This window comes from Ambystoma mexicanum, chromosome 3q, assembly GCF_040938575.1.
Source record: "Ambystoma mexicanum isolate Mex_15411 chromosome 3q, UKY_AmexF1_1, whole genome shotgun sequence".
In the NCBI taxonomy this organism is placed as follows: Eukaryota; Metazoa; Chordata; class Amphibia; order Caudata; family Ambystomatidae; genus Ambystoma; species Ambystoma mexicanum.
This window is the reverse complement of record NC_090926.1, coordinates 607,784,096-607,808,733: the sequence shown is the minus strand read 5'-3', so window position 1 is coordinate 607,808,733 and position 24,638 is coordinate 607,784,096. Positions and strand designations below refer to the sequence as shown.

Sequence of the window (24,638 nt, the reverse complement as noted above, 5' to 3'; positions counted from 1 at the left end):
AAATGTGGCTCCATTCTCTCCACACAGAACCCCTGGAGATCAGGCTGCTTCCGGCATGCATGCATCCACACAACAGCAACGCTATCTTGAATTATTCCCTATCTCCCCACTAATCTTACTAACCCACCCCTTCCCAATCCTCCAGAGTGCCTGGAGGCCATGCAAACGGCAGCAAAGTGTGGGATAAACCCCAAAGAAATAACATCATAACAGTGGGAACCTTTTCTTGCGAATAGAGTATTATTGTGTTGTACCTTCTCTGCTGGGCCAAACCCTGATTTGGGATGGGAATTGCATGCTGTCATGCAGCCACAAATTCAACGGGAGACCAATTATACATATCTTAATGCAACAGGACTACTGCAGTTTGCCCAGATTTGAGATGAATTGCAATCAACTCATGTTCTCAAGTGCCTTGGTTTGGGCACTTGTGGTAGTGCTAGGAAAAGGGCCTGCTACTGTGTATGAATAATGGTTTTCAGATGCATGGCATAGGGTGTTAGTCTGAACGGTTGCACAAGATAGTAACATGTCTTGTAACCTATAGTGGTGCACTAATTAGCGATCTCATAAAACACAATTCTACTCTTTAAAGATATTGGCCCTCATTACAACACCGGCGGTAACCAATGGCGCTATTAGCACCATGGTTGCTGCCGGTATTGTAACGAGTCCGCCATGGTGCAATGAGGAATTACCACCCCATTCCAAGGTTGGCGGGGCGGTAATTCCCCATGCATCATTGGCCCTTCCCCATTCCCATTTTTGCCCCATAGGGCTCAATGGGAAAGGGGAAGGAGGTAATTATGGTACCGCAAGTTGCGGTAACGTAATTACCTTCAAGGTCCCTTTGCGGGTCTCTACTTTAACGGCTGGTCCAGACCAGCCGTTAAGGTCGGGAGCCGCAAAGGGACCTTGTAATCAGGCGCTAAGGGGTTAACGGCGCCGCAACCTTTTACGGCGCCGTTAGCCCCTTAGCGCCAGGGTCGTAATGAGGCCCATTGTGTATTGCTTGCATTTATCGTGCACCAGCAGTGGGGCTCTTGGGACGACCATTTGGATCTAAAAACATCAAATTTGACTTACCAGTAAAGGAGGGCAGGGCCAAAATTGCAATTTGTCTAGGAAAGCAATGAGCCTACAATGGAGCTTGATTCTATCACATTGAGGTAAAAACATAGAACAAATAACAAGTCTTTTGGCTATTTGCCAAAAACATAATCAGATTGGTATGGATTTGTGCGTCTGGCACTCTGGTGCTGTGAGTATGGGATATCAGACCATGACAATGGTCTGCCCTACAGGGTAATTACAAAATAACAGTCTGTGTTGTTTTTGGCAAATAGCTCCTGTTAAAGAGGGTTCCATGTGTTAAAATTGCGGCAGAAAATGGCCGTGGGCGCAAAATATTGCATCAAAAAGGCAGTGGTTTTGCCACCGCAATCCATGTAAGGATGAGGGGGAAACCCCCACAACCCCCGGACCCATTATAACATTTAAGGGAAGCGGGGGACACCCCCGAAACCCCCTCTCCCCTTAAATGGTATAATGGGGTACACCTTTATTCGGTCAAACCACAGCATTTTTGCGGCAATTTTTTGAACTGGCTGCATTTTTGCTGCAATTAATCACTGCATACCGTTAAATAGGCTATTCTGGTTCTCAAGAACAGTGCCAACTAGTGTCCAGTTGCCATCATTGCCATGGTGGCCATATTTAACCCTGTGTGACGACATGGTGCAGTCTTACCTGTCAGCATGGACTGATAAGCATTATCCGATATGGAGAAGATGTGTGGAGGGGCCTCCTGGCGCTTCTTGCCCCGGTAGGCATTCACCACATTGGGGTGGTACACTGGCAGCCACTTATAGGGGTTGACGGTGACACAAAAAAGTCCAGAGTATGTCTGTAAATACAAATCATAAATCATGACTGCGGCTGCCTACACAAGGCGAGTACATCTCTTTTCCATTTAGGGAAAAAAATGGGCAGCTTTTGCACGGAACGTCTGATTGGATGCAAACCCTCACATGAAATGAGAAATGCTTAACTATGTGGGGGTTAGGCGGCAGTTCCTGCGTGTGCAGCACTTCATTGGTATGAAATTATGAAACAAAACAAAGGCGAGCTTTACATATTATGAAAACAACGTCAATGGTGGGCTAAGTGATGTGAAGAAGATGAAGCGGGATGAATTCCGGCAGGGGGGCAAGACGATCAGCCACTGAGTCACAGCTGCAAACATCAAATTGTCTAGCAGGGGTCTGCAAGCATCGGCTCTCCATATGTTTGGGACTCCAACTCCCACCAGCGCCAGTCAGCAAAGTCAGCATTGCGGGATCATGGAAGTTGTAGTATCAGCAGCACAGTGTAGTGGAAGTGTGCAGCCAGAGTGTTGTGTAGTATGGACTGGCTGTGGGGAAGTAGTGTGAATATAATTGTTGACGTATGTTCTGTGGTTAATGAAGAGTGGTACGTGGTGATTTTAGATCTCCTTGTAGGAAGAAGTATGGTGTAGAAGGTGTTCGTTGGGCACAGGCACATGTGGGATTGTGACACTGAGGGAGTTGTTGTTTAACCGGGTATTCAGAATACCCAGCCTGGTTAAGGAATTTGTGAAGTGCGCAGCCAGTGAGTTATGCATTTTGGAGTGGATGTGAGGGAGCCGAGTAAATGGTGTGATGTTAGTGTTGTGAGATGACTGATGCGTAGAGGAGCTGGTAGGCCTGAAGTTGTTGAGAAGATTTGAAGGGTATCTTTGTTTAAGTTGATGGTGTCTCTTCTTTACTTGGTGTAACAGATGAGAGGCATGTGTTTGGAGAAGTATATGTCCCACTGGGTGAGGACGCTCTTAGGGTTTAGGTGTGTGTAGAGTGTTTCTGTTTTGAGGTGAAGAGTGCACGTACTTTGGATAGTGTGTGTTTGTGAGTGTGTATCTTTTGCTGGTAGGTGTAACTTATTATTAAGGGTGGGAGATATGTAGTGACTAAGCTTCCCCAGGATCCTGAGCTGAATGCTTGGAATGTTGGAGTGAATGACAGAGAATGCAGCCTGAGAGAATGTTGATGTATGAATGTGTTCTGTGAGAGTCAGGTGGAGATGTAGACCCCTGAGAGAGAGGATGCCGGTGCGTGTTGCCTTAAGCTCAAATGTACTTGACATGACAAACCTAATATGATGTAAGTAACTGTAATAAAGAAGCGACTGATACATCAGAAGATGTCAGGGTCATATTTGGAGAACCTGAGCTTTATACACAGCTCAGTCAGCTTAACCCCCTTACACTCCCGCATATGGTGCTACTGATGGCACAATTTTGTTGCTAGTAAAAGACATATTGTGACAGAAGTCTGTTTTTTGTGGCATTTTAGCTTCAAATACGGATGCGTAGCGACCAAACATTTAGAATTGCGCCAATGTCCCTATTATGCTTTCCTAATTAAAAACCAATGAGCCCTTACAGTGGGTGTCATCTCATTCCATGATGTGTGGGTCTGGCAATCTCGTGCTGTGGGGATGGGATATCAGGCAGTGACATTCTTCTGCCCTACAGGGGTCAACACTGCATTTTGCACTTTCTGGCTGCAATGGTCTACCGACAAGGGAGGCAGAGCCGACCTTGAAGGAGGCATAAGATTGACCTGGGCCGCGGCCCTGGGGGTTAAACAAAGGAGAGGGTGGAAGCCTGAAAAAAAGGGGCTAATGCTCAGGGAAAGTGGGTAGGGGGCGGCAACCGGAAGAGAGGGCTTGTCCCACCTCTGGAAGACCCTCTTTTCCATTTTGGTCACCAGCGATAAGCATGGATGCCAGCGTCATCGCCTGAAGAGACAATTTCAGAACATTTATCAGTTGCTACTGTTGCAGCTGGTAGCCAATGAGAAGCAAGGAGGCACAAACCAAGCTTGTTCAACTTCAGGGGGAAGCGCAAAAGCACAGCGTCTGCCCTTCAGTGGGGGAGCTGTGTGCGTCTGAAGTGGGAGCAAAGGGAGCAAACACAGCAGCATTTACAGCGAGATGCCTTGGGTGTGCTGCGATCACGTAGCAGCTTACTTGGAAGCATGGGCCTGGGCCCTGGAGGCATCACAAGTGATTATCTCAAGCAAGCCTTGTGAACCGCTTTTAGATTTGGGCTGCCAGTCTCGGCGAGAGAAATTCATAGGAGCAGTAATACGCTGCGCAGAGAAAGAGATGTCAGAGCAGAGCACCATTGTCAGGGTGTGCCTGCAGCAGTGGAACTTCTTTCCGACCTGGCTACCAGCGCAGAACGAAGGGATGCAGCGTCATCCTTATCCTGAGACGTGGCCCGGGGGTTAAACAAAGGAGAGGGTGGAAGCCTGCGAAAAAGGGGCTAATGCTCGGGAAAGTGAGTAGGGGGCTCCAGCCAAAAGAGGGGAAGGCAGCAAATAGAGGGCTTGCCCCTCTCCAGCTACAAAAGTGAGTCCCACCTCTGGAAGACCCCCTTTTCCATTTTGGTCACCTCTGAGTAGCGTGGAGGGCAGTGTCATCCTCCCACCCTGCTGATAATGAAGGACATTATCGACAATGCCAAGTGCCACTATCATGTTGATGCTACGACCGCAGTCTGATGGGTGGTATGCAAGGGACCAGTTGGACTTAAATGACTATGAAGTGAGCCTGGTAATAATCAGCAGGGGTTTTGCCCTCCCGTGACCAGCCTCCCTCTGAGGCCAAGTGGCGAGGGGACTTTATGAAAGGTGTAAAGCTCAGCTTTCCCCATTATGAAGGGCGCTCTGCCAGGCCAAGATCTCCTGCAAGGGCGGGCAGACCAATGAGACATTTGCATGTGGGATCTTTAGCATAATAAAATATGGAAAACAAAGGGGGGTCTGGGAATCTCTCTACCAGCAAGAACACAGCCCAATGACCAGTTCTGGGGTGAATAACCCCTGGGAGAGACTCTACCAAGTATTTAGCTCACTGTCCCTTTCACAGAGAAGAAATGTCCCCGCATATCAGTCTTTGTACTGCCCAGGGGCAGTCCAGCACTGAAATGCTAGGCAATTCTCCTCTGAACATGAGTATACCAACAGCAACCCCATACACGTGTTTCAGCCTTGTTGGGCATCATCAGTGAGGTGAAGCTGTGCCTCTCTAAGAACAGTGAGCAAGGGATCCACATCTGGATTGCCCTGGTAACTTAGGGTGAGACCCAAAGTTAATTTATGCAAAACAAAAGGGAGTCTGGGAATCTCTCTACCAGCATAAACACAGCCCAATGACCTGTTCCTGGATGAATAACCCCTGGGAGAGACTCTACCAAGTCTTTAGCTCACTGTCCCTTTCACAGAGAAGAGATTTCCCCACATTTCAGTCTTTGTCCTGCCCAGGGGCAGTCCAGCACCGTAATGCTAGGCAATTTTCCTCTGAACATGAGTACTAACAGCAATCCCATACACTTTTCAGCTTGTTGGGCAACATCAGTGAGGTGAAGCTGTGCCTCTCTAAGAGCAGTGAGCCCAACAAGGCTGAAACACATGTAAGGGGTTGCTGTTGGTCCCCTGGCACTCTGGCAGATCTGAAAGAAAGGGGGGCAATGGAAGATAAGAAAGGGTCTTCAAATGGATCCTCTGTTTGAAAGGTTACTATTGTAATGCTGGGAGTTGTGTATTGTAATGGTGGCAGTTGGGGTGGTCATACCTGTTCAAACCTACCATGACCAATGATAAAAGCTTGCCGGGGCATTTTAAAGAAGTTTCAGTTGTGCAAAATAATTAGGACATAGGTAAGGGAACATTTTGGGATTTGAAGCATGAGCAGAGAATGCTGAGATTTCTTAAAGGTAATCTTCAATGCCCCTAACCCTACTCTTCTTCGTCCCAGTACTTATTACTGAAGGCACAGCCCATAGGTGTAAGTACCGGGAGGAGGATGAGGGACATGGAGGTAATGGCTGTGACATTGGAGCATTTCCAGGAACAGAATCAGAATTATATGACTGTAGAAACAAGTATATGCTTGATTTGTGAAGAAGAAGAAGAAGAAGAAGAAAAAGAAGAAGAAGAAGAAGAAGAAGAAGAAGAAGAAGAAGAAGAAGAAGAAGAAGAAGAAGAAGGAGAAAAAGAAAAAGAAAAAGAAAAAGAAGAAGAAGAAGAAGAAGAAGAAGAAGAAGAAGAAGAAGAAGAAGCAATCCCCTATTGAGCTGTCACAACCAGGTTTTCAACAGTGGCGAGCAGTCACTGGCAGAGCCCAATGCCCTCTGGCTAGAAAGTGCTATCACAGTGAATGTCACTGCCACCCACCACCATAGAGCTTTCTCATAGGAATTTAGTAAATGGTTAATGGATCTGGCGTTCATGCACCTTTGACTTACATAGATCATCCAGGCAGCGTAGCGCTCTTTGAGGTTGTACAGGACAGTGGGCTCATTCAGATGGGTCAACATAACCATGTCTTCAACCTTGTCAAATTTTGGAGGGTTCATGGGGAAGACCTCATCATCCTTAACCGTCACAACCTTTAGCGAGAAGGAGACATGATATTACCTATTTGAAAAAGCTGATATTCATTTACACCGTTAGAACAAAAGAAGTGTTGCAGTATGTCCTGCTTACTTTGTGACCTGCTGTCTTCACTGTGACTTGCTTTCCTTCTCGGCTCTGGATGACACCAGGAAGATAGAGTTCTTCATCATCCATCACGTAACAGCAGGTTTTGGCATCAAAAGGTTGGTTTTGAGCTTCGATGCGCTCCTTTTCCGATTTGCGCAAGTACGGCGCTGCCTCGCCAAAGATAACCATTTCCCTGTCTCCGCTCATGGCTGCTGTTTCTTAAAAACAAAGAAAAAAACATCAATTTTAAAAAAGAATCTTGCGAGAATTTTCTGTTTTTACTTGTGCAAGTTTGCATGGTTTTACGTTGCCCCCGGCTTAAATAAAATACATTATTCTGGTTGAAACTAGTAGGAATGAATGGTGCTGTGCTTTTGAAGAGCAGTTCTACATCGTTCCATGAAGTTGAGAAAAACAATTTTCCTTTTCAGAGGTATTTTAAACAAAGCCGGATGCTTATTGCCATTCATGGTTACATTTTCAAAATATCAAAAGGATTTTGACAATGTATGTAATGAGTCTTGTCTGTTCACTTCTCTACATACAACGGATCATTAAAGCCTTGGTCAGTTTCAGCAGTAAATAAACCCTTTTTTCTGTCATAGAATGTCACCTACAAATGTGTTATATCCTAGATGTTTTGCTATTCAAAATGATGCTGGTTTGCTCGCTTAGAAAGTGAACTCTGAGTCACAGGCCTCACTTTCCAGTGCTATATGCTGTAAAAGGATAATACACACATGCATCCTTTTGCTTGACTGTCTATGACACACCAGAATCTGCAATCACATGAGTAATATGTGTATTCCTGAAATAGCCTGTTGGAATTCCATTCATTACAAAAGGCATGGGCTGCCTTCAACAGTTGGAATCCATGGTTCATACTATATATAACTGTACATCCACATGGCCTGGTGACAGAATGTTGGTTAAATGTAAGCATAAAACTACATCTAACTTAAAATAGTGGCCTATGAGGAAAGAAAGTTATAACCACCAGAACCCATCTGATGTAATTGCATTTTCAACTGGTTTCCTGTGACTCCTGCAGCTGACAGAGACCTTTGTCCATTGCTGTCTGGGGCTGCAAGTTTCACCCACAATACATGTTTGGTTCCAGGCCCAGATGCCTCATTATTCTCTGGTGAGAAGGCTTTAACCCTTCACAGAAGGGCATGACATACCCCCATGGGTAAGTGCGGGAGCTGGGTTCTTTAAAGAAATCTCTACAACACATTAGAAAAGGTACACCAGGGGATATAATTACAGGAGTCTTTTTTAAAAAAAATCTCCGGCAGAGACAGGAGAGGGGGAATTATTGTGTAGCTGAGAAAGGGATCTGTACACTGTAAGAAGGGTCTCACACTAGGCCACACTTTCTTCCTTTGAACTTTCCTAACTTCCTGCAGACAAGGCACTCTTGCAGCTGACACCAGAAGGCAGACATATTATTACAGCAGCAACGATAAGCCCCTTATAGTAGGATTGGATTGGGCCAATCTGCTGTGGCCAAATGTCCGTAAGGGATGGGCTTGAATCGCATTCATAGAATCATCCGTGAGAAACTCATTGCAAGATTTCAATGGAACCTTGCTGTGGTAAAAACTACCAAAAGTGCCCAGCCATTGGAGTCAAAAAAAGGATTTCCAAGGAGGGTGCAGGCATTCTCCCTTACCAGTTTAGGGAACACTCAAAGCAATCTATTGTTAGAAAAGGCCTAACTGCAGTTGTACACTTGTACCAAAGACTCTGCTGAAGTGGCAAGACCTGCAAGTGTTGTTTTTAACCTTCCTGCTTAGAAAGGCAGAAGACAATCTCATCTTTACTTAGATCATCAGTGAGGGGTATCACAGCAACCTCAGGCCAAAATGAATCTGCCTTTGGCTCTCTGTTATTTTGAGTTGATGATGCAAGATTCTGCAGGCCCTCCAAACCCTTTCGATCTGCTAAAAAGAACCAACAGAGCTGCCTTTGACACTCTACAAAACCGCTTTGAGCATTTTCAAACTTTGTTGATCTGAACATTAATTTCCCATCTCAAGCTTCTTCGAGCCTCAAGCCATTGCTGCTTGTCAAGCCACATCGACTCATTGTACCCAGTTGATCCAGCTCACCACTAAAGCCGAAACTCCCTGCACGCATCTAGACCATGTAAAACTTTCAAACCAATTGGATTTGAACATTGCCATTTATCCCAAGCTTATTTGACCATTGAGCCATTTCTGGTTGTGAACTGCATCACTTTTCTGAATCATCTCAAGCCATCCCAAGCGACTCAAACTCTATTCGATGCACTGAAAAGTACTGGAAACCTGTATCAATGCATTCATGCTTCTGAAAGAAGAAAGTAAGGTTCATAGAAGTGGCTCTGCTACCCCTTCCTTGTTCTACTTTTTCCAGTGAGATTTAAAACCCCACCTAATATCTTAAAAGAGATAGGGCCTCATTACGAGTTTGCCGGTAACCTGCCTGTACTACCACGAGTTACCGGCAACCTCACTTTACCGGTGCCTGATATCCCGGAATTACTCGGATGTTATGGGTGCTGGACTTCGCAGTGAGTTCCCATTCCATGAAGTACCATAGGACTCCATGGGATGGGAACCACTGAAACACTGGTGCCGGTGATTCAGTCATTTCTCTCCCAATAGGGACTTGCCAGTAGTTTACTGCCCCCTACTGGCAGAATCAGAGTGAACCCATCCGGTAAAAATGCCAGATCCGGTAGTACCAGCATTTTTACTGAACCGGCTCACCCGTAATGAAGCCCATATTCTTGAAATTATTTGACTTTCCTTCAAGACTGTTACCTGTAGATCTCTGTTCTTCACACCCAAGGTGTACTTTTACCTGAAATCTGCATTCACTGGGTGTTTCATTAAAACGGTGGGTTCTTGTTGATTGTCTGTAATCGTTTGTCTGTCCTGTTAGCTTAATGAAAGTATGAAATGATATGATAGCTTATTTATAACGTGCTTAATACCCAGAGGTTTCTGTACCTGTGTTGCTACGTGTTGTCTTGCTTCCAAGGCAAGCACATTGCCCTTGAGCTATCCTCCCGTTATTTTTACAGACTCTTGATTGGCCATTTCTTTTATGTTGGTACTTACTGCACTATTGTTGGCTTGGGTGCTTCAGTGCTGGCTCACCCACTTGCAGAGTATATGCTACCTTAAGGAGGTGAGGGAGGTATACCATCCATCTTGCACCTGCTTTATCTTTAGGACTGGGATCACTGCTAGTTTAGTAGTAGTGTGGGGCTGCGAAGGAGGTTAAAAACCACTATCATCTCTGTACTCCTTCAGAGCAGTAGTCATTTTGTGACAGTTTCCTACAGAACAATGACCTCGCCATGCATTTTCAGGGGCAGTGCTGCTGCTTGATGGGCTAATAAGTTCATGCAGAGGCCAGGGCGCCTTTAAATTATTTGTTACTCCTTTGTAGAGAAAATCTCAGCAAGGAACACTCTCTCTAAAAGAATGAGGTCGCGTGATTTTTCCTGACCTGTGTTCTTGGGTCTCAAAATCATAGATCGCATTAAAAAAACAGCATTTCCCGTGATATTTTCTCAGCCATGGATTATTTTTTTGGGAACCAATTTCTTCTCCTCTGTATCTGCAAATTACTGCATCAAATTGCTCTGCTTCGAGTCCGAAGCACCTGCTCACTGATAACTGCCAATGAGGTCGAAACCTGCCTGGAGTTGTTCGTGGGCTATTGCAGAAGGGATGTGATCTAGTAATTCGGGATGGACGACTTCTTTTGGGCAGGGACCACAACCGATTTGGGTATGGCTTTCCCCATCCTCGAATGTCAAAGCAAGTTGAAAAGCAATGGTTTGGCAAGATTGCAAGAGCAATCCGCATTCGTTATAATTGACTGAAAACTTCCCCATCCATTACTTTTCGTGCTGCCAAATACCATAAACGATGCAAGTTCTGAGGCTTGTAGTATTTTGTAGGAACTGCGAGTGGGTAATCACATTGTATATTATGGGGACAGCTTGTCGGCATTCATCAGGACGAAACCCACTAACAGTCTTACTTTCCAACCGCATGGGGGGATGTTTGCTCAAGCATGGCTGAGTGTTGCCTCAAGTAGCCATCCTTAGGGAACTGCTCTCAGAATAGTCATGAAGCACTCAGAATAGACATGAGGTATTCACATTGCATCTAGTTGCAAGAGGCAAAGGAGACAGGGAGTGGGCCTTTCGGGGTTGAAGCAGGAGAGGGCACTTGTAGCAAGCTTCACATCTGGAACAGTTGGAGGAGATCAGAAGCTATGACCAATTCTGGCATGGAATTTTCAATAGTGCCCATCCAGATTTTAGGGCAATATTAGCACTTTATTGTCGAGTTATAAGGTCCAAGCCCTGTTTTCTCCATCAAATTCCAAATGGTTTTCTTTTAGGCAGGCAGTCTCTGAGTAATCATTATCGCTACCTGCCACTCAGGGATGTGGCCCTGTGCCCCATAGTGGAGGCTGTGGCTCTGTGACTATAATGCATCCTTTGGAGAATTGGCCTACTTCCATGCCATCTCGACACACATCCGTCTGATGTATCACCCTCCTCCAGAGACCACAAACCTTGTGCTAGTTTATCACTATGCCTCCTCAGAACTTTCCATCTTTGCAGTGGGGTTGTTTTTTTTTTAATAACCATTCTGCACCCCCATTTCACCAATAAAACTGAGGTGCTGTATCTTCCATGCCACAGGCCATGTCTCTGGCTTTTGGAAGAGGGCATGATTGAACATTACGGGCAAGATTTTAAAAACATGTTTGGGTGCAAGTGAGGAGATGCGGTCTCAATTCCTCTCTCTGGCTGGTCACACTTCCCTATCAAGTCTCAGGCCTTGCAATTGGAAAGCAGCTGAGTTCAACCCTTGAACATTCCTGCAGGAATCCCATGGGGCAGGTTGAACCCACCTGGAAAAGCTTGGCTTTCCTACTGGGCGCATTTTAGGAAAGTTTGAGCATCCCTAGTGGCACCTTCTAGTTGCAAACCCCAGTGACCACCCCGCATGAAATACATGTCCATGAAATTCCTTATCAGTGACTAGCAGGGAGGAAAGCATTCAGTGACTGTAAATGAGTGTGACATATTTTTGTGAGAAGAGAGAATACTAGCAAACAGGAATGCCTTGGGGACGGGATACTTAATGCAGTGGATATAACTGATGCCACAATTCAAGTGCAATCTTCTTGGTACTACTTGGGAGAGCACATCTTACTTCCCACAGTGCACGAAGCACATGCATGTGACAGTCTTTGGGAGGAGAACATTGCAGAATTGGTTGCAGGCAGGTATAGATAACATTAAGTGGCTGTAACTGAATGTTCTATCTGTAATTGTGATTGGTTATTTATAAGCGCTTAATACCCAGAGCAAAACTTTCTAAGTGCATGTTGCTCCGCGTCGTCTTGCTTCCAAGGCGAGCGCTTTGCCCCTGAGCTATCCTCCAGAGCTGTTTGTGACGAGAGTGAAAGAGAATATCATACAGTTGTTTGGTAGCAGAAGATTACATTCTGCTGCCATAACAGAATTCCCAGCACAAGTGACATCTTCTTGTGGTTACTAAAATTAGGAAGGAGAGAATTTCAGGACTACCATAGAAGAAACACATGCACGTGTCCTTTCAGTGACTAGGGAGAAGAAGTTCCCAGAATTGGTTGGAGGGAGGTATGCCATTACATTCAGTGACTTTTCTAGCAAGGCTTTTTGCAAATAATTCCTATTTAGTTTTGGGCTATTGGGTGTTGACACCTACAAGTAGCAACAATTACATTAGAGAACAGATAGGGAGAAATGGCATATGAGGAGGGACACACAGCTTGTAGCTGTTGTTTGGTTATTTGCCGACCCGTTGGCTGCCCTTGGCCATGCTAATTCCTATGGCCATTCCCATCCAGTTCCTGCCTCTCGCTGCTGAAAACACCTCCTCATTGTAATTCTTTGAGCTCATTTTAATCAAGCATTACCATCAAACTTTGCACTCAAAGTGTCTGCCGGTCTTTTGTCAAAGCAGTCCTCTGAGTAAATGACTTATTTGGAGTTGTAAACCGACTACTGGTGCAATAAAAATGTCTTAACCAGGTCTGCCTTCAGCCACTGGGTTTATAAGCATGTCCTTCAATGAAGTCTTGTTAAAAACAAGCATAGGCAAAGCCAATAGTTTTGGCTTCTGTATAAGTAAGAGGCATCTGCCAGGCGCCAGTTAATACCACTAGAGCTGTGCCTGACGAGTGCCTTTCCAATGCCTACACAAAAGCCCAAAATGTTGGCATTGTCAATGTTAGTAATTGTTTATTATTAGGGTGGAAAGAGGAAAGGGAAGGGAAAGTAATTAAATAGAAAATGTCAGAAATGGTGTTACAAAGCTTTTCACAAAGGTTTCCGCAAAGAGTGCCTTTTCTTCTTTTACTTTGTTTTTGGTAAATTAAAAATATTGCAAAATATTATGGGAAACGTATGTACAAGGAGTTTCTCAAAAGACAGTAAGATTTTAAAGGGATTTCACAAAAACTTCACATTGAAAACTAAAATCTCATGAATGGGGCATGGAAATTGAAACAGAATCCATAGCATGCAGTGTCCTTCCCTCCCCTCTTGTGCATTAGTCCCACACCTCACTGGTCAGTCAAGCACAAGCCACAGAGAATCACACAGTGATCTGTGCCTTTCATGTATCCCACGGAATTCTAGGGCTTCAGTTGTAGAAGTTCGGTCATTCTGATTGCCCACGGAAACTCAAGCCAGTACAGGCAAGACTCTAGCCTGCTGCTCCATCTCATCAGAACTTGCAAGTCCACTGAATCCAAAAGAACGTATTCGGTTTCACTTGTGAATTCACGGGTATGGAAGTACACCCAGTGTTACTATGTAATGACCTAATTAACTGCCCGGCCCCTTCACCTGCAAGGGGAAATCTTGGGGTTAAGTCATCTTAGTGGTGCCCTCCAGTTCAAAGTCCCATTTGTGCTCTAATGGGGGAATCTAATATTACTGTGCCATCCCCTTGTGTGACCGTCTATGTATATACTCTAGGCGGGTCATTTGGCATCATTGCATTGAGGAAATTTGCATTCCTTCTCTCGATCCCTAAAATTACGAAGGTTCAACTGTTCTGGTAAATTGTTGACTGCCTTTTCATGCGTGTAGTGGAAGAGATACAGTCATCCAAAGGAACAAAGAGCAGGCGCAAGAATACATGAGTAACTACCATTGCATGTGTTACTGCAGAAGTAGTAAAGCCATGAGGGCTGCCTCAGGGAGACCATGATGGCTCTCCAGTGTTAGAGACGAGGGCAATCAGAAGCACTGGATGGCTGCAGAGCTGTCCTGCAACCAGGGCATCAACAGCCACAGAGCTGAACACTGACCTGGATGAATCTAGATTGAAAGGTCCTTTCTCGTGGAAGAGCCTTTCCCTTGGAAGGAACCCTTTCACCCGGGAATTAGCTAGGATGTCAATGCAATAATCAGATTGTTCATGTGGCATTCCATTTGCTAGTTATTGTTGGACTGCATGTACATTAATGCCTACTTTTACATTGAAACCCAGGGCAGTGAGGTTTTTCCATGAACATTGGCTACTCTCTCGTTATTGCAATATCATTGATCCAGGGATTTAAAAGCACTGGTTGTCACTGGAAGTGCCCTCTGTGGGATTTCTCCCCATAAGTGTTGCTGGCTTACTTCCCATTCGGGGAAGTACCCCGTCTGAAGTGACACAACCCTTTGGCACATGGGCTATCATACCAAGGACTCTGGGGGCTAGCCTGGCACAGGACATTACATCTTTGAGGGCTGCTCTCTGAGAAAAAACAAAAGGATGTGAGTAGTAGTGTCATTTCACCAGAACCCCTCCAGAGCATCAAGTGACATTAACGCTTGGCTACTCACCACGCATGCTCCTCATATAACTTGCCGTAGCTCTCTCAGAATGCTGCAATGGTTCCCTACAAAATGTGCCGGTGCCCCAGGCGCCAAAATTCCTTAGGTGGCCCCACGTGCGTACGCACACACACACCCTCTCTCTCTCACTCTCTGATTCACACGTCTATATTGCAAATTCAAGTGTGTTTTCATTCCTAAAAAACCTGCATGTGCGCAGAATATACAATGTGTTTACAATCTTGTAACATGTAGATATGTACACGAATAAAACGCTGATAAACATCAATTTGCAAAATATGAATGGCCAAAGACGTGACCATGGGCAGCCAATCCAAATGATGGGCACAACTCTCTGCAGACTAGATGATTTTCCAAGCAGAGAGTGAGAGGTAGATCTCGCTCCTCCGCAGGAGCCTCCCTCTAGAATGACCTCCCTGCCCCCCTCAGGCTTGAGGTGCATCTGCTTAAGTTCCAGAAGCTTCTCAAGATCCTCCTTTTCTCGTCTTCCTTCTCTCTCCCCCTCCCCTGCTAATGTTCACCTCTACCGCATTTTGATTGACTGCCTGGTTCCTTCTGAGTCATACAGGACACCTGACCCTCCTCACCCAGTCTACCGCAGCACTTCATTCTCCCTTGGACCACTCCCCCAAACCTGCACTCGCCCTACCTTGGCTCCCTCCCACTGTACTAGCCTGCAGCCTACACCCTTTCTGGTCCTGATCCAGCCCTGCCCTTTCACTGAGCATGTCCACCCCCTTTCCCTGCACTCCCTGCTTTCCCCGGCACTGCCCCACCTGGCTTCCCGCTGGCACTGGCCTAGCCCAGGGGCCCTCTTTCCCCTCTCTGTCTCCCCCCTCATCACCTGCATGCTCTCCGCTCTTCCCTTCCCATTTTAGCTCAATGCAGTCCGCTCTGGAGGCACCCCCCCACCGAACTCCCCTGCACTTATTGTCGCTGCACTTGCACACTCTGAATGCAACAAGGCCTAGTATGACCATTGTTGTGTTATTCTTCATCGTCCCCACACCCTTTTCTTATCTTGTGGTGCCTTCCTTTTTGATGTATAGGCACAGTATAAATACCCAATAAATAAATGCATTAAATAAATAAATAAAGTAAAGTAAGGGCAAAGCCATGGAGATTCTCAACTTGTCACTTTCCCAGCCTTTGCAACTGGGCAGATATGTAGGAAGCCATTTAATCGATTTCATCATTTCCTCACAGTAAATATGAAACGTTTCAAGCGCAACTTCCTGGTGTGCACAGCCACTGCCTGGGACTGTCACAAGGGGAACGTTTTATGAAGTGCCATTTATTATTATTATTATTATTATTATTATTATTATTATTATTATTATTATTATCATTAGTATTATTATTTAATTCTTGTAGAGTGCCACACGCCCATGGGTCTCAGAGTGCAAAAAGCACCAGGAACGTGGATAGGAACAAACAGTTACAGGGTCAGTGCAGGGAGACCGGAAGGACTATGATGAGCAGGAACTCTTCAACATGGTTTAAAACTGAAAAGGTGAGTTTTGAACAGTTTTTTTTTTTAATTCCAAGAGGGAGCCTATTGTTCTCATAGCCAGGGAAAGGTCGCTCCAGGATTGTGGTGCTTGAATATTGAAAGTGGTGCTCTCAAATGTAACCAATTTAAACCTAGGTTGAACCATTTTGAAATTATCCTGAGACCGCAGGTTGCGGCAAGGCTAGTTCACCTTCAGGCTGTCTATAGGGTATTTGGGGGCTCTACCCATCCAACATTTGTAAGATCTTGCGAGTGAGCCAGTGCTTTTTTGGCAGCCAATGTAAGGCCCTTCTGACATCTGTGATATGGTCTCGTCTGGAGAGGCAATGGAATGCACAGATTGTACCATTTTGAGAAACTTGATGAGATTGGATGTTGGTTTGAGAAGTTCTGGCCAGCAGACCATTGCAATAGTCTAGCCTGGTGTTTACTAGAGCAGAGGCCAATAAGGATCTACTGCTGGTCGAGATGTAGGGGTGTATGTGACTGAGGAGCTTGATCAAATAGCCGCAGGTGCAGTGGTCAAAGTGTATGAAAAGAAGCAGTGGAACTATGTTCCCTGCCTGCCTGCACCCACTCCCCACAAACCCCATCACCACACCACCTCCCACATGCACCTGCTGTTTAAGGGAACGTTCAGTGTAGTGCACTGACAGTGCAAGTTTCAACTTCTTCCTCCACTGTTATTTTAAAATGAAATAATTCCGGAACAGTTTCTTTTCAAAATCAAATTAAAGGAGCAGTAAAACTTAATTTAAAAAGTAGAGGAGCACCGCTCCCAACCGCTCCCGCTCACTTCGACCACTACCCAGGTGGTTTGAATGTGCTAGACCTGCGGTTTCATGTTGAGTTCTGTGTCTTAATACACGCTGAGTGTTTTGACACTTTTTGCTACCATGATTCTGGTACTGGTGGTGGTGCTGGTGATTGGACCAAGGAGAGGGAAGAACCACCACATCGCCAATACCCAATCCAGCGTATGTTTCCCGACATGCGTGGGTCCGTTAGCCCATTGTATGTATTCAATGGTCTCTAAGGCGGCAAATAGGGAGGTGGCGTACTTATCTAGAAGATTTTCGGCCCGTAGATTAAGGTTGCCTCGTATAATCATGGGAGTCTTGGCTTTGGTGATGTTGATGTTGGTGTTGGTACTCTTGTTCAGAGAGGAATTGCCATAGCATTTCAGTGCTGGACTGCCCATGTGGGCGGGACAAAGACTGATATGCAAATAGATATTTCCCATCTGTGAAAGGTACAGTGAGCAACAAGCGTGTGCTGCAAACTCTCAACTCAGAACACATTACCATGCCATGTTCAGAACAGGTTATCATGCCATGTTCTTTCTGGAGAGGAGCGCCTGCTACCTTTTTTGAAATATTTGCAAGGAACTTGGGGTTGGTCACCCTGAGTTACCTGGGGGCAACCAGATGTGGACTCCCCGCTCAATGTGCTCAGAGAGGCACTGCTGCACCTCACTGATGAGGCCCAACAAGGCTGAACACATGTATGGGGTTGCTGTTGGTACTCTTGTTCAGAGAGGAATTGCCATAGCATTTCGGTGCTGGACTGCCCATGTGGGCAGGACAAAGACTGATATACAAATGGCTATTTCCGATCTGTGAAAGGTACAGTGAGCAAAAAGCGTGTGCTGCAAACTCTCATCTCAGAACAGGTTATCATTGTTCAGAACAGGTTGTCATGCCATGTTCTTTCTGGAGAGGAGCGCACCTGCTACCTTTTTTGAGATGTTGTTAAGAAGTTCGAGAAATTGTTCCTCGAGGTGTGGCATGTCCCTGGGTGGTCTATAAATGACCAGTACATTCAGGGTTATGTTGGCATTTATTTTGATTTTGACGAAGAGGCTTTCACAGCCATCAGTACTTGAATGATTGATCATGTGGGAGTCTAGGTGTTTTTGGGCATTAGGGATACCCCTCCCCCTCTCTTGCCTAGACGGTCAGCTCTAAAGTTTTGGGAGTCAGATGGAAGGGCCAGCATAGCATGTATGGGTGTTGCATCGCTAAGCCATGTTTCAATACCTGCACACATGTCTGCAGCTGACTCTGCCAAGTGGTCTTTGATTTCTACCCCATGCTGCATGAGGGAACGAGTGTTCAGCAGAGACAAAGTCAGTGGCAACCCCAGGGAGATAGTGCTGCCGGGAGCGTTGGCGTCTGAGGATAGAAGGTTGGGTATGATGCAGGCACTGGGCATGGGGTCATTGACAGAACAGCCCTTTATGTTGGGCTTATTGACAATGGGGGAAATGTCGCTGGTTAAAGTTGTACGGAACCTTCAATTCGGTGTTACTGGTCTGTGTGTTATCCTGAGGGATAGTGCCGACAGGGGCGGACTGGCCTATAGGGAACTCTGGAGATTTCCCGGTGGGCCTCTGCACCCTGGGCCTCTTTTGTGTGGTAGTTGCATATTTTTTCATAGGAAAAGCATTGGGCTTGCTGAAAATGTGTCATATGGGGCCACTTTGAAAATGATTTCCAGGGCCTCTTTTAGTTCCCAGTCCACCCCTGAGTGCCGATGTACTTATTGATGCCCATAAGTAAGATGACTTTGTTCTACTGGATGAATCTCCCACATGTGGACCAAGGTCCACATCAGCCAGGAACTACACAGGCGTCTGAGTAGGGATGAAGCCAAAGGAGGATAAATGAGAAGGGTTAAGGTGGGGATCTTCTGCAGAGCGATACCGTGCCAAAATCTTGCCGTGCCAGGCATAATAGGGTGCAGGGTTATGTACAGGAGTGACGCTAGAGGTGTCACGTAACCCCTGAATAATATGTGCAATAGCAGTCATGATGTAAATGGGAAATACATGTAATATCCACTACCACTTCGTGCATAGCCTCTGCTTTCAAAGCCATCAATTGCCAATACGTTCATAAGACAGTCCTTCAAAGAAATGATGCTTTTAATCATTAAAGGTATGTTTTTTTAGTTCTTGAAACAGCCAACACGTGTTTCGACTTGAAGTCTTTTTCAAGGCTGCTTGTTCAAAGATTACAATCATTGATGCAAACTACATCGATGTTTCATTCACATCAAAGTTTGCATACACATTTAAAATGCATTGAAGATTAATAGAGAAGTTAGCAACATCATTTTTGCACTATGATAGCAGACCATGGATGGCAACTTATCAATTAGCATATGTCTTTTTGCAAAATCATTCCTTTGTGAGTATGTAGCCCGTAACTCCTGCAGCAAATATGGACACCAACCGTAAATGCAACATTAGAGCGACACAAGCACCCAACTAGGTCTCCCACCGGCTCCAGGTGGATGTTAGAAAGCAAGGCTGACATAACAGAACCCAGAGGCACACCACAACCATGGGTGGGCAGGGTGTCTGACGCGGAGGTACCTACCTGCACAAAATGCGTCAAATCCTCCAGGAATGTGGAAAACCAAACCAGGGCAGCTCCAGCCAACACCCTGCGGGTGGATCAATCCCGTCACTGATTTGAAAGCCACTGAGAAAGCCAATGATACCAACCAATAAGTGGACATCCAAGATCCACAGGGCGACAACCACTGCCAGTAGCGCTGCAGGTCTTGGCGATACACCACGGACAGAAACGAGACTGATGGTCCCTAAGAGGGAAACGCTGTATGAAGCAGTGAGATCGCCCACCTTTCCATAATGCCGCTCAGCTATGGCAAGGAAGTAGTACGACATAAGGTTTGAGCGATCGGTCCTAACCACAGGCAACACCTGCCCAACGTCTTCAACATTTGGAAATGTATTTTATTTTCTAATGGAATGCAGGCGGCGGTAGAACTGACGGTGGACGTGGCCGCCGGCCCCTGTTCTCAAACTTCTATACGTGACTGCCTACTAGGAGCGGATCCACCTATTTGTGGAGCGAGAGGTTCACATTCGTGAAGAGGAAGAGGCCATATTCAGATGGTACTCCGATTAAAACATATATTTGTTGGCTCACAAGAACCTTAGATAGACACTTGGAGGTCTAGAGGAATTGGAAAGGATCCACGGGTGGTGACCATTATTGAGACTTGGTTGGATCTAGGTAAAATTCAGCTTCCACATCCCATGAAATAGCAAGTTGTTGGTCGAATAGGAAGAATCTACCTGAAGCACAGGATTACCCCTGCCCCTGATGAATGTCCGGTTATTGAGAACACAGAGGACAGAAACTTATATAAGTTGGGCTGTAACACACAATGGGAAATGAAATCAATTAAGTTGCCTTTTTGGTGCTATGCTGATCTAATTGTCGGCGTAAATGTTTCTATATTGCGAGGTGGAATGTTTTTAACATTTATATGACTGTGTTATATGTATATGTTGTTGTAACTATTTTTGTATTACCTGTGCTGAATTAGAGATTAATATATTAAAAATGATATTTTCTAACAACACTGTTCTATGTGTATTGAGAATACATAATGCAGCCCATATTGATTTAGCGGCTGTTATGTATTTCTGCTTTCTGAGGGGATAAGTTCACTGTTTTATATAGTTTGTTGTACATTCCTTCCTTTTGTTGAAATATATGTGAACTAAGCCATCCCACATTTGAATCTGGCCAATGTCGGCAGAGTGCTGAGATGTTGATTTTGGAATCTGGGGCCAAGTGCTGGCCTCGACATTTGAACATTAAAATTGTGTGTGATTCTTGGTGAATTGCTTTATATCCGCTGGCCTCCAATCTATATGATGTAAAGGAACACAAAGTGAAATGGCCCAATTGTCTGTTCCCTGCTGCGCTCCCCCATCACATCCTACTTCTGTGAGGTGATCTCCAGCAGGCCCTACAAGTCATGCTGTTCCATCTGTAAGCGGTCTTGTACAGCAACCTGCTGCCTCTATGTGTGGCCTTGCTGACCACGACAATGTAAACAAAAGGAGGTCAGGGTTCATTAGTGCCACTGTGGGCCAGTCAGATGTGGAACATGTGGTGTGGATGGGTGCAGGTCAGAAGCACCCAGTGTTTTTGTAAATTAGCTTTCTATGGGTTTGGCAGAGAAACTTGGGAGTGCTTTGGGTCTGATTAGCTGGTGATGACGAGTGCTTTGGGTCTGATTAGTCGATGAGTGCTTTGGGTCTGATTAACCACTGATGTGGGAGAGAGTTCAGGGCTAAAGAGGAGAGCTTAGTTGTGGCTCAGTTGCTGGGGAAGTGCGAATGGCTAGGTGTTTGGTGGCTGTCTCTGGGGGGTTGTGTGTAGTGTACGGTAGCAAGAGATTTTAGAGAGGAGTATGTTCATCAGGCGAGTCGGTTTGTCAGTGCCGTATGAAATGATACAAAATTAAATAGCACTACTTAGCTAGTGGGGTTATAAACTGGCTTCTTCCTGGGCCGCTTCACACATGTGTCTTATTGTTTATTAGAGCGCCTAGAAGCTTATGAAGCTCCTTTGTTTTTGCTGCGGAGAACGTAGCTAAGACCACCCTCCGTGCAATCGCAGAGCAGCAAGGGTGTCCTGACACTGAAGCCATACATCCCAAGACCTCCAACCCCATAAATAACAGCGACGGCTGAAATACTCCAAGAACAATATGTGTTTAACCCTGTCAGGCCGGGGCAGCACCTGCCAGGCCAGCTGGCTCAGGCCAGGCTGAGATCTGTGTTAACACCCCATCATCCTCAGGGTTTGGGAAAGGACATGTTGTAGCCCTGTCTTCTGTCTCAGCATAGCACACACATGCAACTAAGCCCGACGCTTTGAAGACACGTCTGTAGGGATGTAAGAAGACCACCAACATGCCTTCGTATAAACGCTACCTGTTAAAAGAACCTTATTTGTTTGTGTGGTTTTGCGTTCACTTTGGAAACGCCAGGTGGAGTGGACTGAGACACGTCACGCCACCGCCTGATGGCATCATGCCTACGTTATACCATCGTGCATGTGGTATGGGACATTCCCTCCACCCACTTAGTCCATGGTGTGCCCACTGCACCTGCTACACGGGACTCATCTCCAAGGCACGCAGGGGTATTGGACGGGCCCTTCGTTTTCAGACTCAGCACTCTTTTGTTAATGCACCGAGGCCCATGCCAATATATGTCCCAGCACATGCCCCTTCCATGGTGCTGGTTGCGTGGAGGGGCATGCTGAGCGCCCGTGTGGGCAGGACAAAAAAACTGCAGAATGCAGGTAGAGACCACCAAACCCGTTACCCGTAATACAATCACCTTCTGAGGTGGCGATTAACACCTGTGTAGCGAGATGGGAGGGGGGGTGAGGGGCGGTCGGTGTGTAACGCATTAGGAACAAAATGTGCAAACCGCGTTGCTGCGTAAAATGAAACACCCAAGAAGTGCCATTGCGCATTCACGGCAACCGGCGCATTTGATTTGTTGGCGTTTCCTGGCGTTAAGACGTCTTTTGCTGACATGGAAGCCAGCCAGGTCTGCGGCTTGCGAATTATAATGTGCAGGACAGAGTGTGCCATAATACCAGAGGCTGTTATACAGAAAGGTTGTGCTGGTGCAAGCGCAATTTTTTAACGAAATTTGCACAAATGAAACAATTGCCCTAGTACAAAAAATATATTCTTTCAAGACATGTGTGCAACAGGGCAACGTTTCCTGGTGCTAATACGGTTTCATATTAACATTACGAAAAATATCACCCTAGAGAAACCATATCTAGAAAGAAGATACTTTTGAAGTAGGCAATGTTTGCACAGTTGCACTTACACTGGTGCAAAGTTTCCCTAAAGAGACCCATGGGACCTTACTACAAAACGTTCAGGTGCACAGAATGTATTTGATCATGTGCAACTATATTAGCTAAAGTGCAAATTAGTTGTGCTGTATTTGCACATGTGATAATGCGATTGCACAAGTTCAAATATAATGTGCACATGTGCTAATGTGAATGCATATGTTCAAATGTACCTTAAAGCTACCCATGGTGCCTGTTTATCAGTTCTACTCTCACATGTAAAACATAGACTTTATCTTCATGCTCCAGCCTTGAAAAAGTGCAACAGAAAGAATGTTGGCTAATTACTTAGGCGTTTCACCGAGCCCACAACAAACCAAATAGAGGTGCTATTAATTTACCATTTAGCCCCTTGGTCTGCAATCTGTGGCTCCCAGATCTTTTGGACTACAGTTTCCATCAGACCTAGCCTTTATAGTCAATGCTGAGGGATCACGGGAGTCGCAGTACATAACATCTGGCGAGCTACAGACTCCTTATATATGAGCTCAGTCGCACCTGGGGGACAATAAGCTCCTCTGTGGCTGTGCTAGGGCCAGCATAGACAAGCATTGGGCCCCGTCCTCAGGCGGCGAGGACCGAGTGTGCCTTCGCTGGCAGTGCAGTGGCCGTGTGGCATACTATGAGCGGTCCCAGGGTACTGGCGGGATGCGTTCCCATCCGCAGGAGCGCAGGGTGAATGGCTCTCACTTCCAAGTACAGCTGCCTAATACGGTTCATAAAGGTGTCTTGCACCGCATAGGCCGCTAGGCGAAGGAATATGACTTTGTGGCGTGGCCATTTGGTGCCTCCTTTCTGCGCCTGCAACAGTTGCTGCCTTGGGCTTGGATCCGTGACGCACGCTCTTTAATATTAAAAAAGAAAAAATCCCTAATCCGTGCGTGGCAGGCACGCATTGCAACATGCTTCGGATGCCCGAGATTTGCTTCAACAGACGCATGTCTAGATGCGCGGAATGATTTCTTCATAGCTATCACAATATAGTAGGCTAGTCTCTACCCAAAGCAATTTTAAATGGCAATTTATATAGACGCACGCAATTATTAAAACGAGTGCTTAGAAACCTCGCCCACGGTAACGAATAACTGCCTTGTTACCAGCCGTCTTCGTCACACACAGGCAGCACTAGAAAGCAAACTGCATACAAGTGTGGCATTCATATGTATGCGAAGGCAAGGCACCTACCTCTGCAGTGCTGTCTGGGGGTCCCCTGTGCCCAGCCCTGCCACAGTCTGCATTTATAGACAATGCGCAGAGCCACACACGAGGCACGCTCTATATTTGGTCACCAAAGGGCGCCGTCTCAACTGTTCTCCGGCCCAGTATAGTTCTCGAGAGCAGCGATAGGGCCAGGCGACGTAACCTGTCGAGCATCCATCTGCGCTTCTGAGCAAACTGTCAGGCACACTGAGGGATGCGGCCATTAATCGGAATGCGCCATACCCCGCAACGAGTCACCGGTTGCCGGAGTCCTTTCCCAAGCATTGGCATCCTGCCCGGATGAAGGCTATTGTTTTACCACGCTCTAGGAGAGCCCTTTTCACATTGACAGATGGGATATCAGAAATATGTAAACTAGTCACTGCCTTTCTATTTTAACAATCGGGTCATTTTAATTAACTCATGGATTGAGCGGCTGAGCACTGATGATGAGTCTTTAGTTTTGGCTCATAGGAGATGCTTTTGCAGCGCCGGCGAGCCAAAACTATTTGGCCTGATTATGAGTTTGGCGGTATTACCCCTGGCAATACCGCCATACTCATTTAGTGTTATTACATGCAGGAAATACTGGGTGCTCCAAACAAAACGCGTGAGCCCAAGTCAAGCGGACCTTTCAGTTATTTCCCATTTTTGAGGCCCATAAGACTCTATGGGGTTCGGTACTTACCGCGTGTGGTAATAACCGAATGCAGTACTGCTTTTGTGTG

The 24,638-nt window shown here is 45.9% G+C and overlaps 1 protein-coding gene across 1 annotated transcript in view; it reads right to left on the bottom strand.

Annotated features, from left to right (window-relative positions):
- Positions 1-23,909, bottom strand: part of LOC138582818 (myosin-4-like) — a 196,020-nt gene extending 172,111 nt beyond the window's left edge. The window contains exons 1-4 of the mRNA XM_069654483.1: positions 23,896-23,909; positions 6,573-6,787; positions 6,332-6,475; positions 1,750-1,906 (exon numbers count right to left, since the gene is read on the bottom strand). Of these exons, the coding sequence (XP_069510584.1) occupies positions 1,750-1,906; positions 6,332-6,475; positions 6,573-6,776 (505 nt within the window). The 5' untranslated portion in view covers positions 6,777-6,787; positions 23,896-23,909. The remainder of the gene's footprint in view (positions 1-1,749; positions 1,907-6,331; positions 6,476-6,572; positions 6,788-23,895) is intronic.
- Between the last annotated feature and the right edge of the window lie 729 nt (positions 23,910-24,638).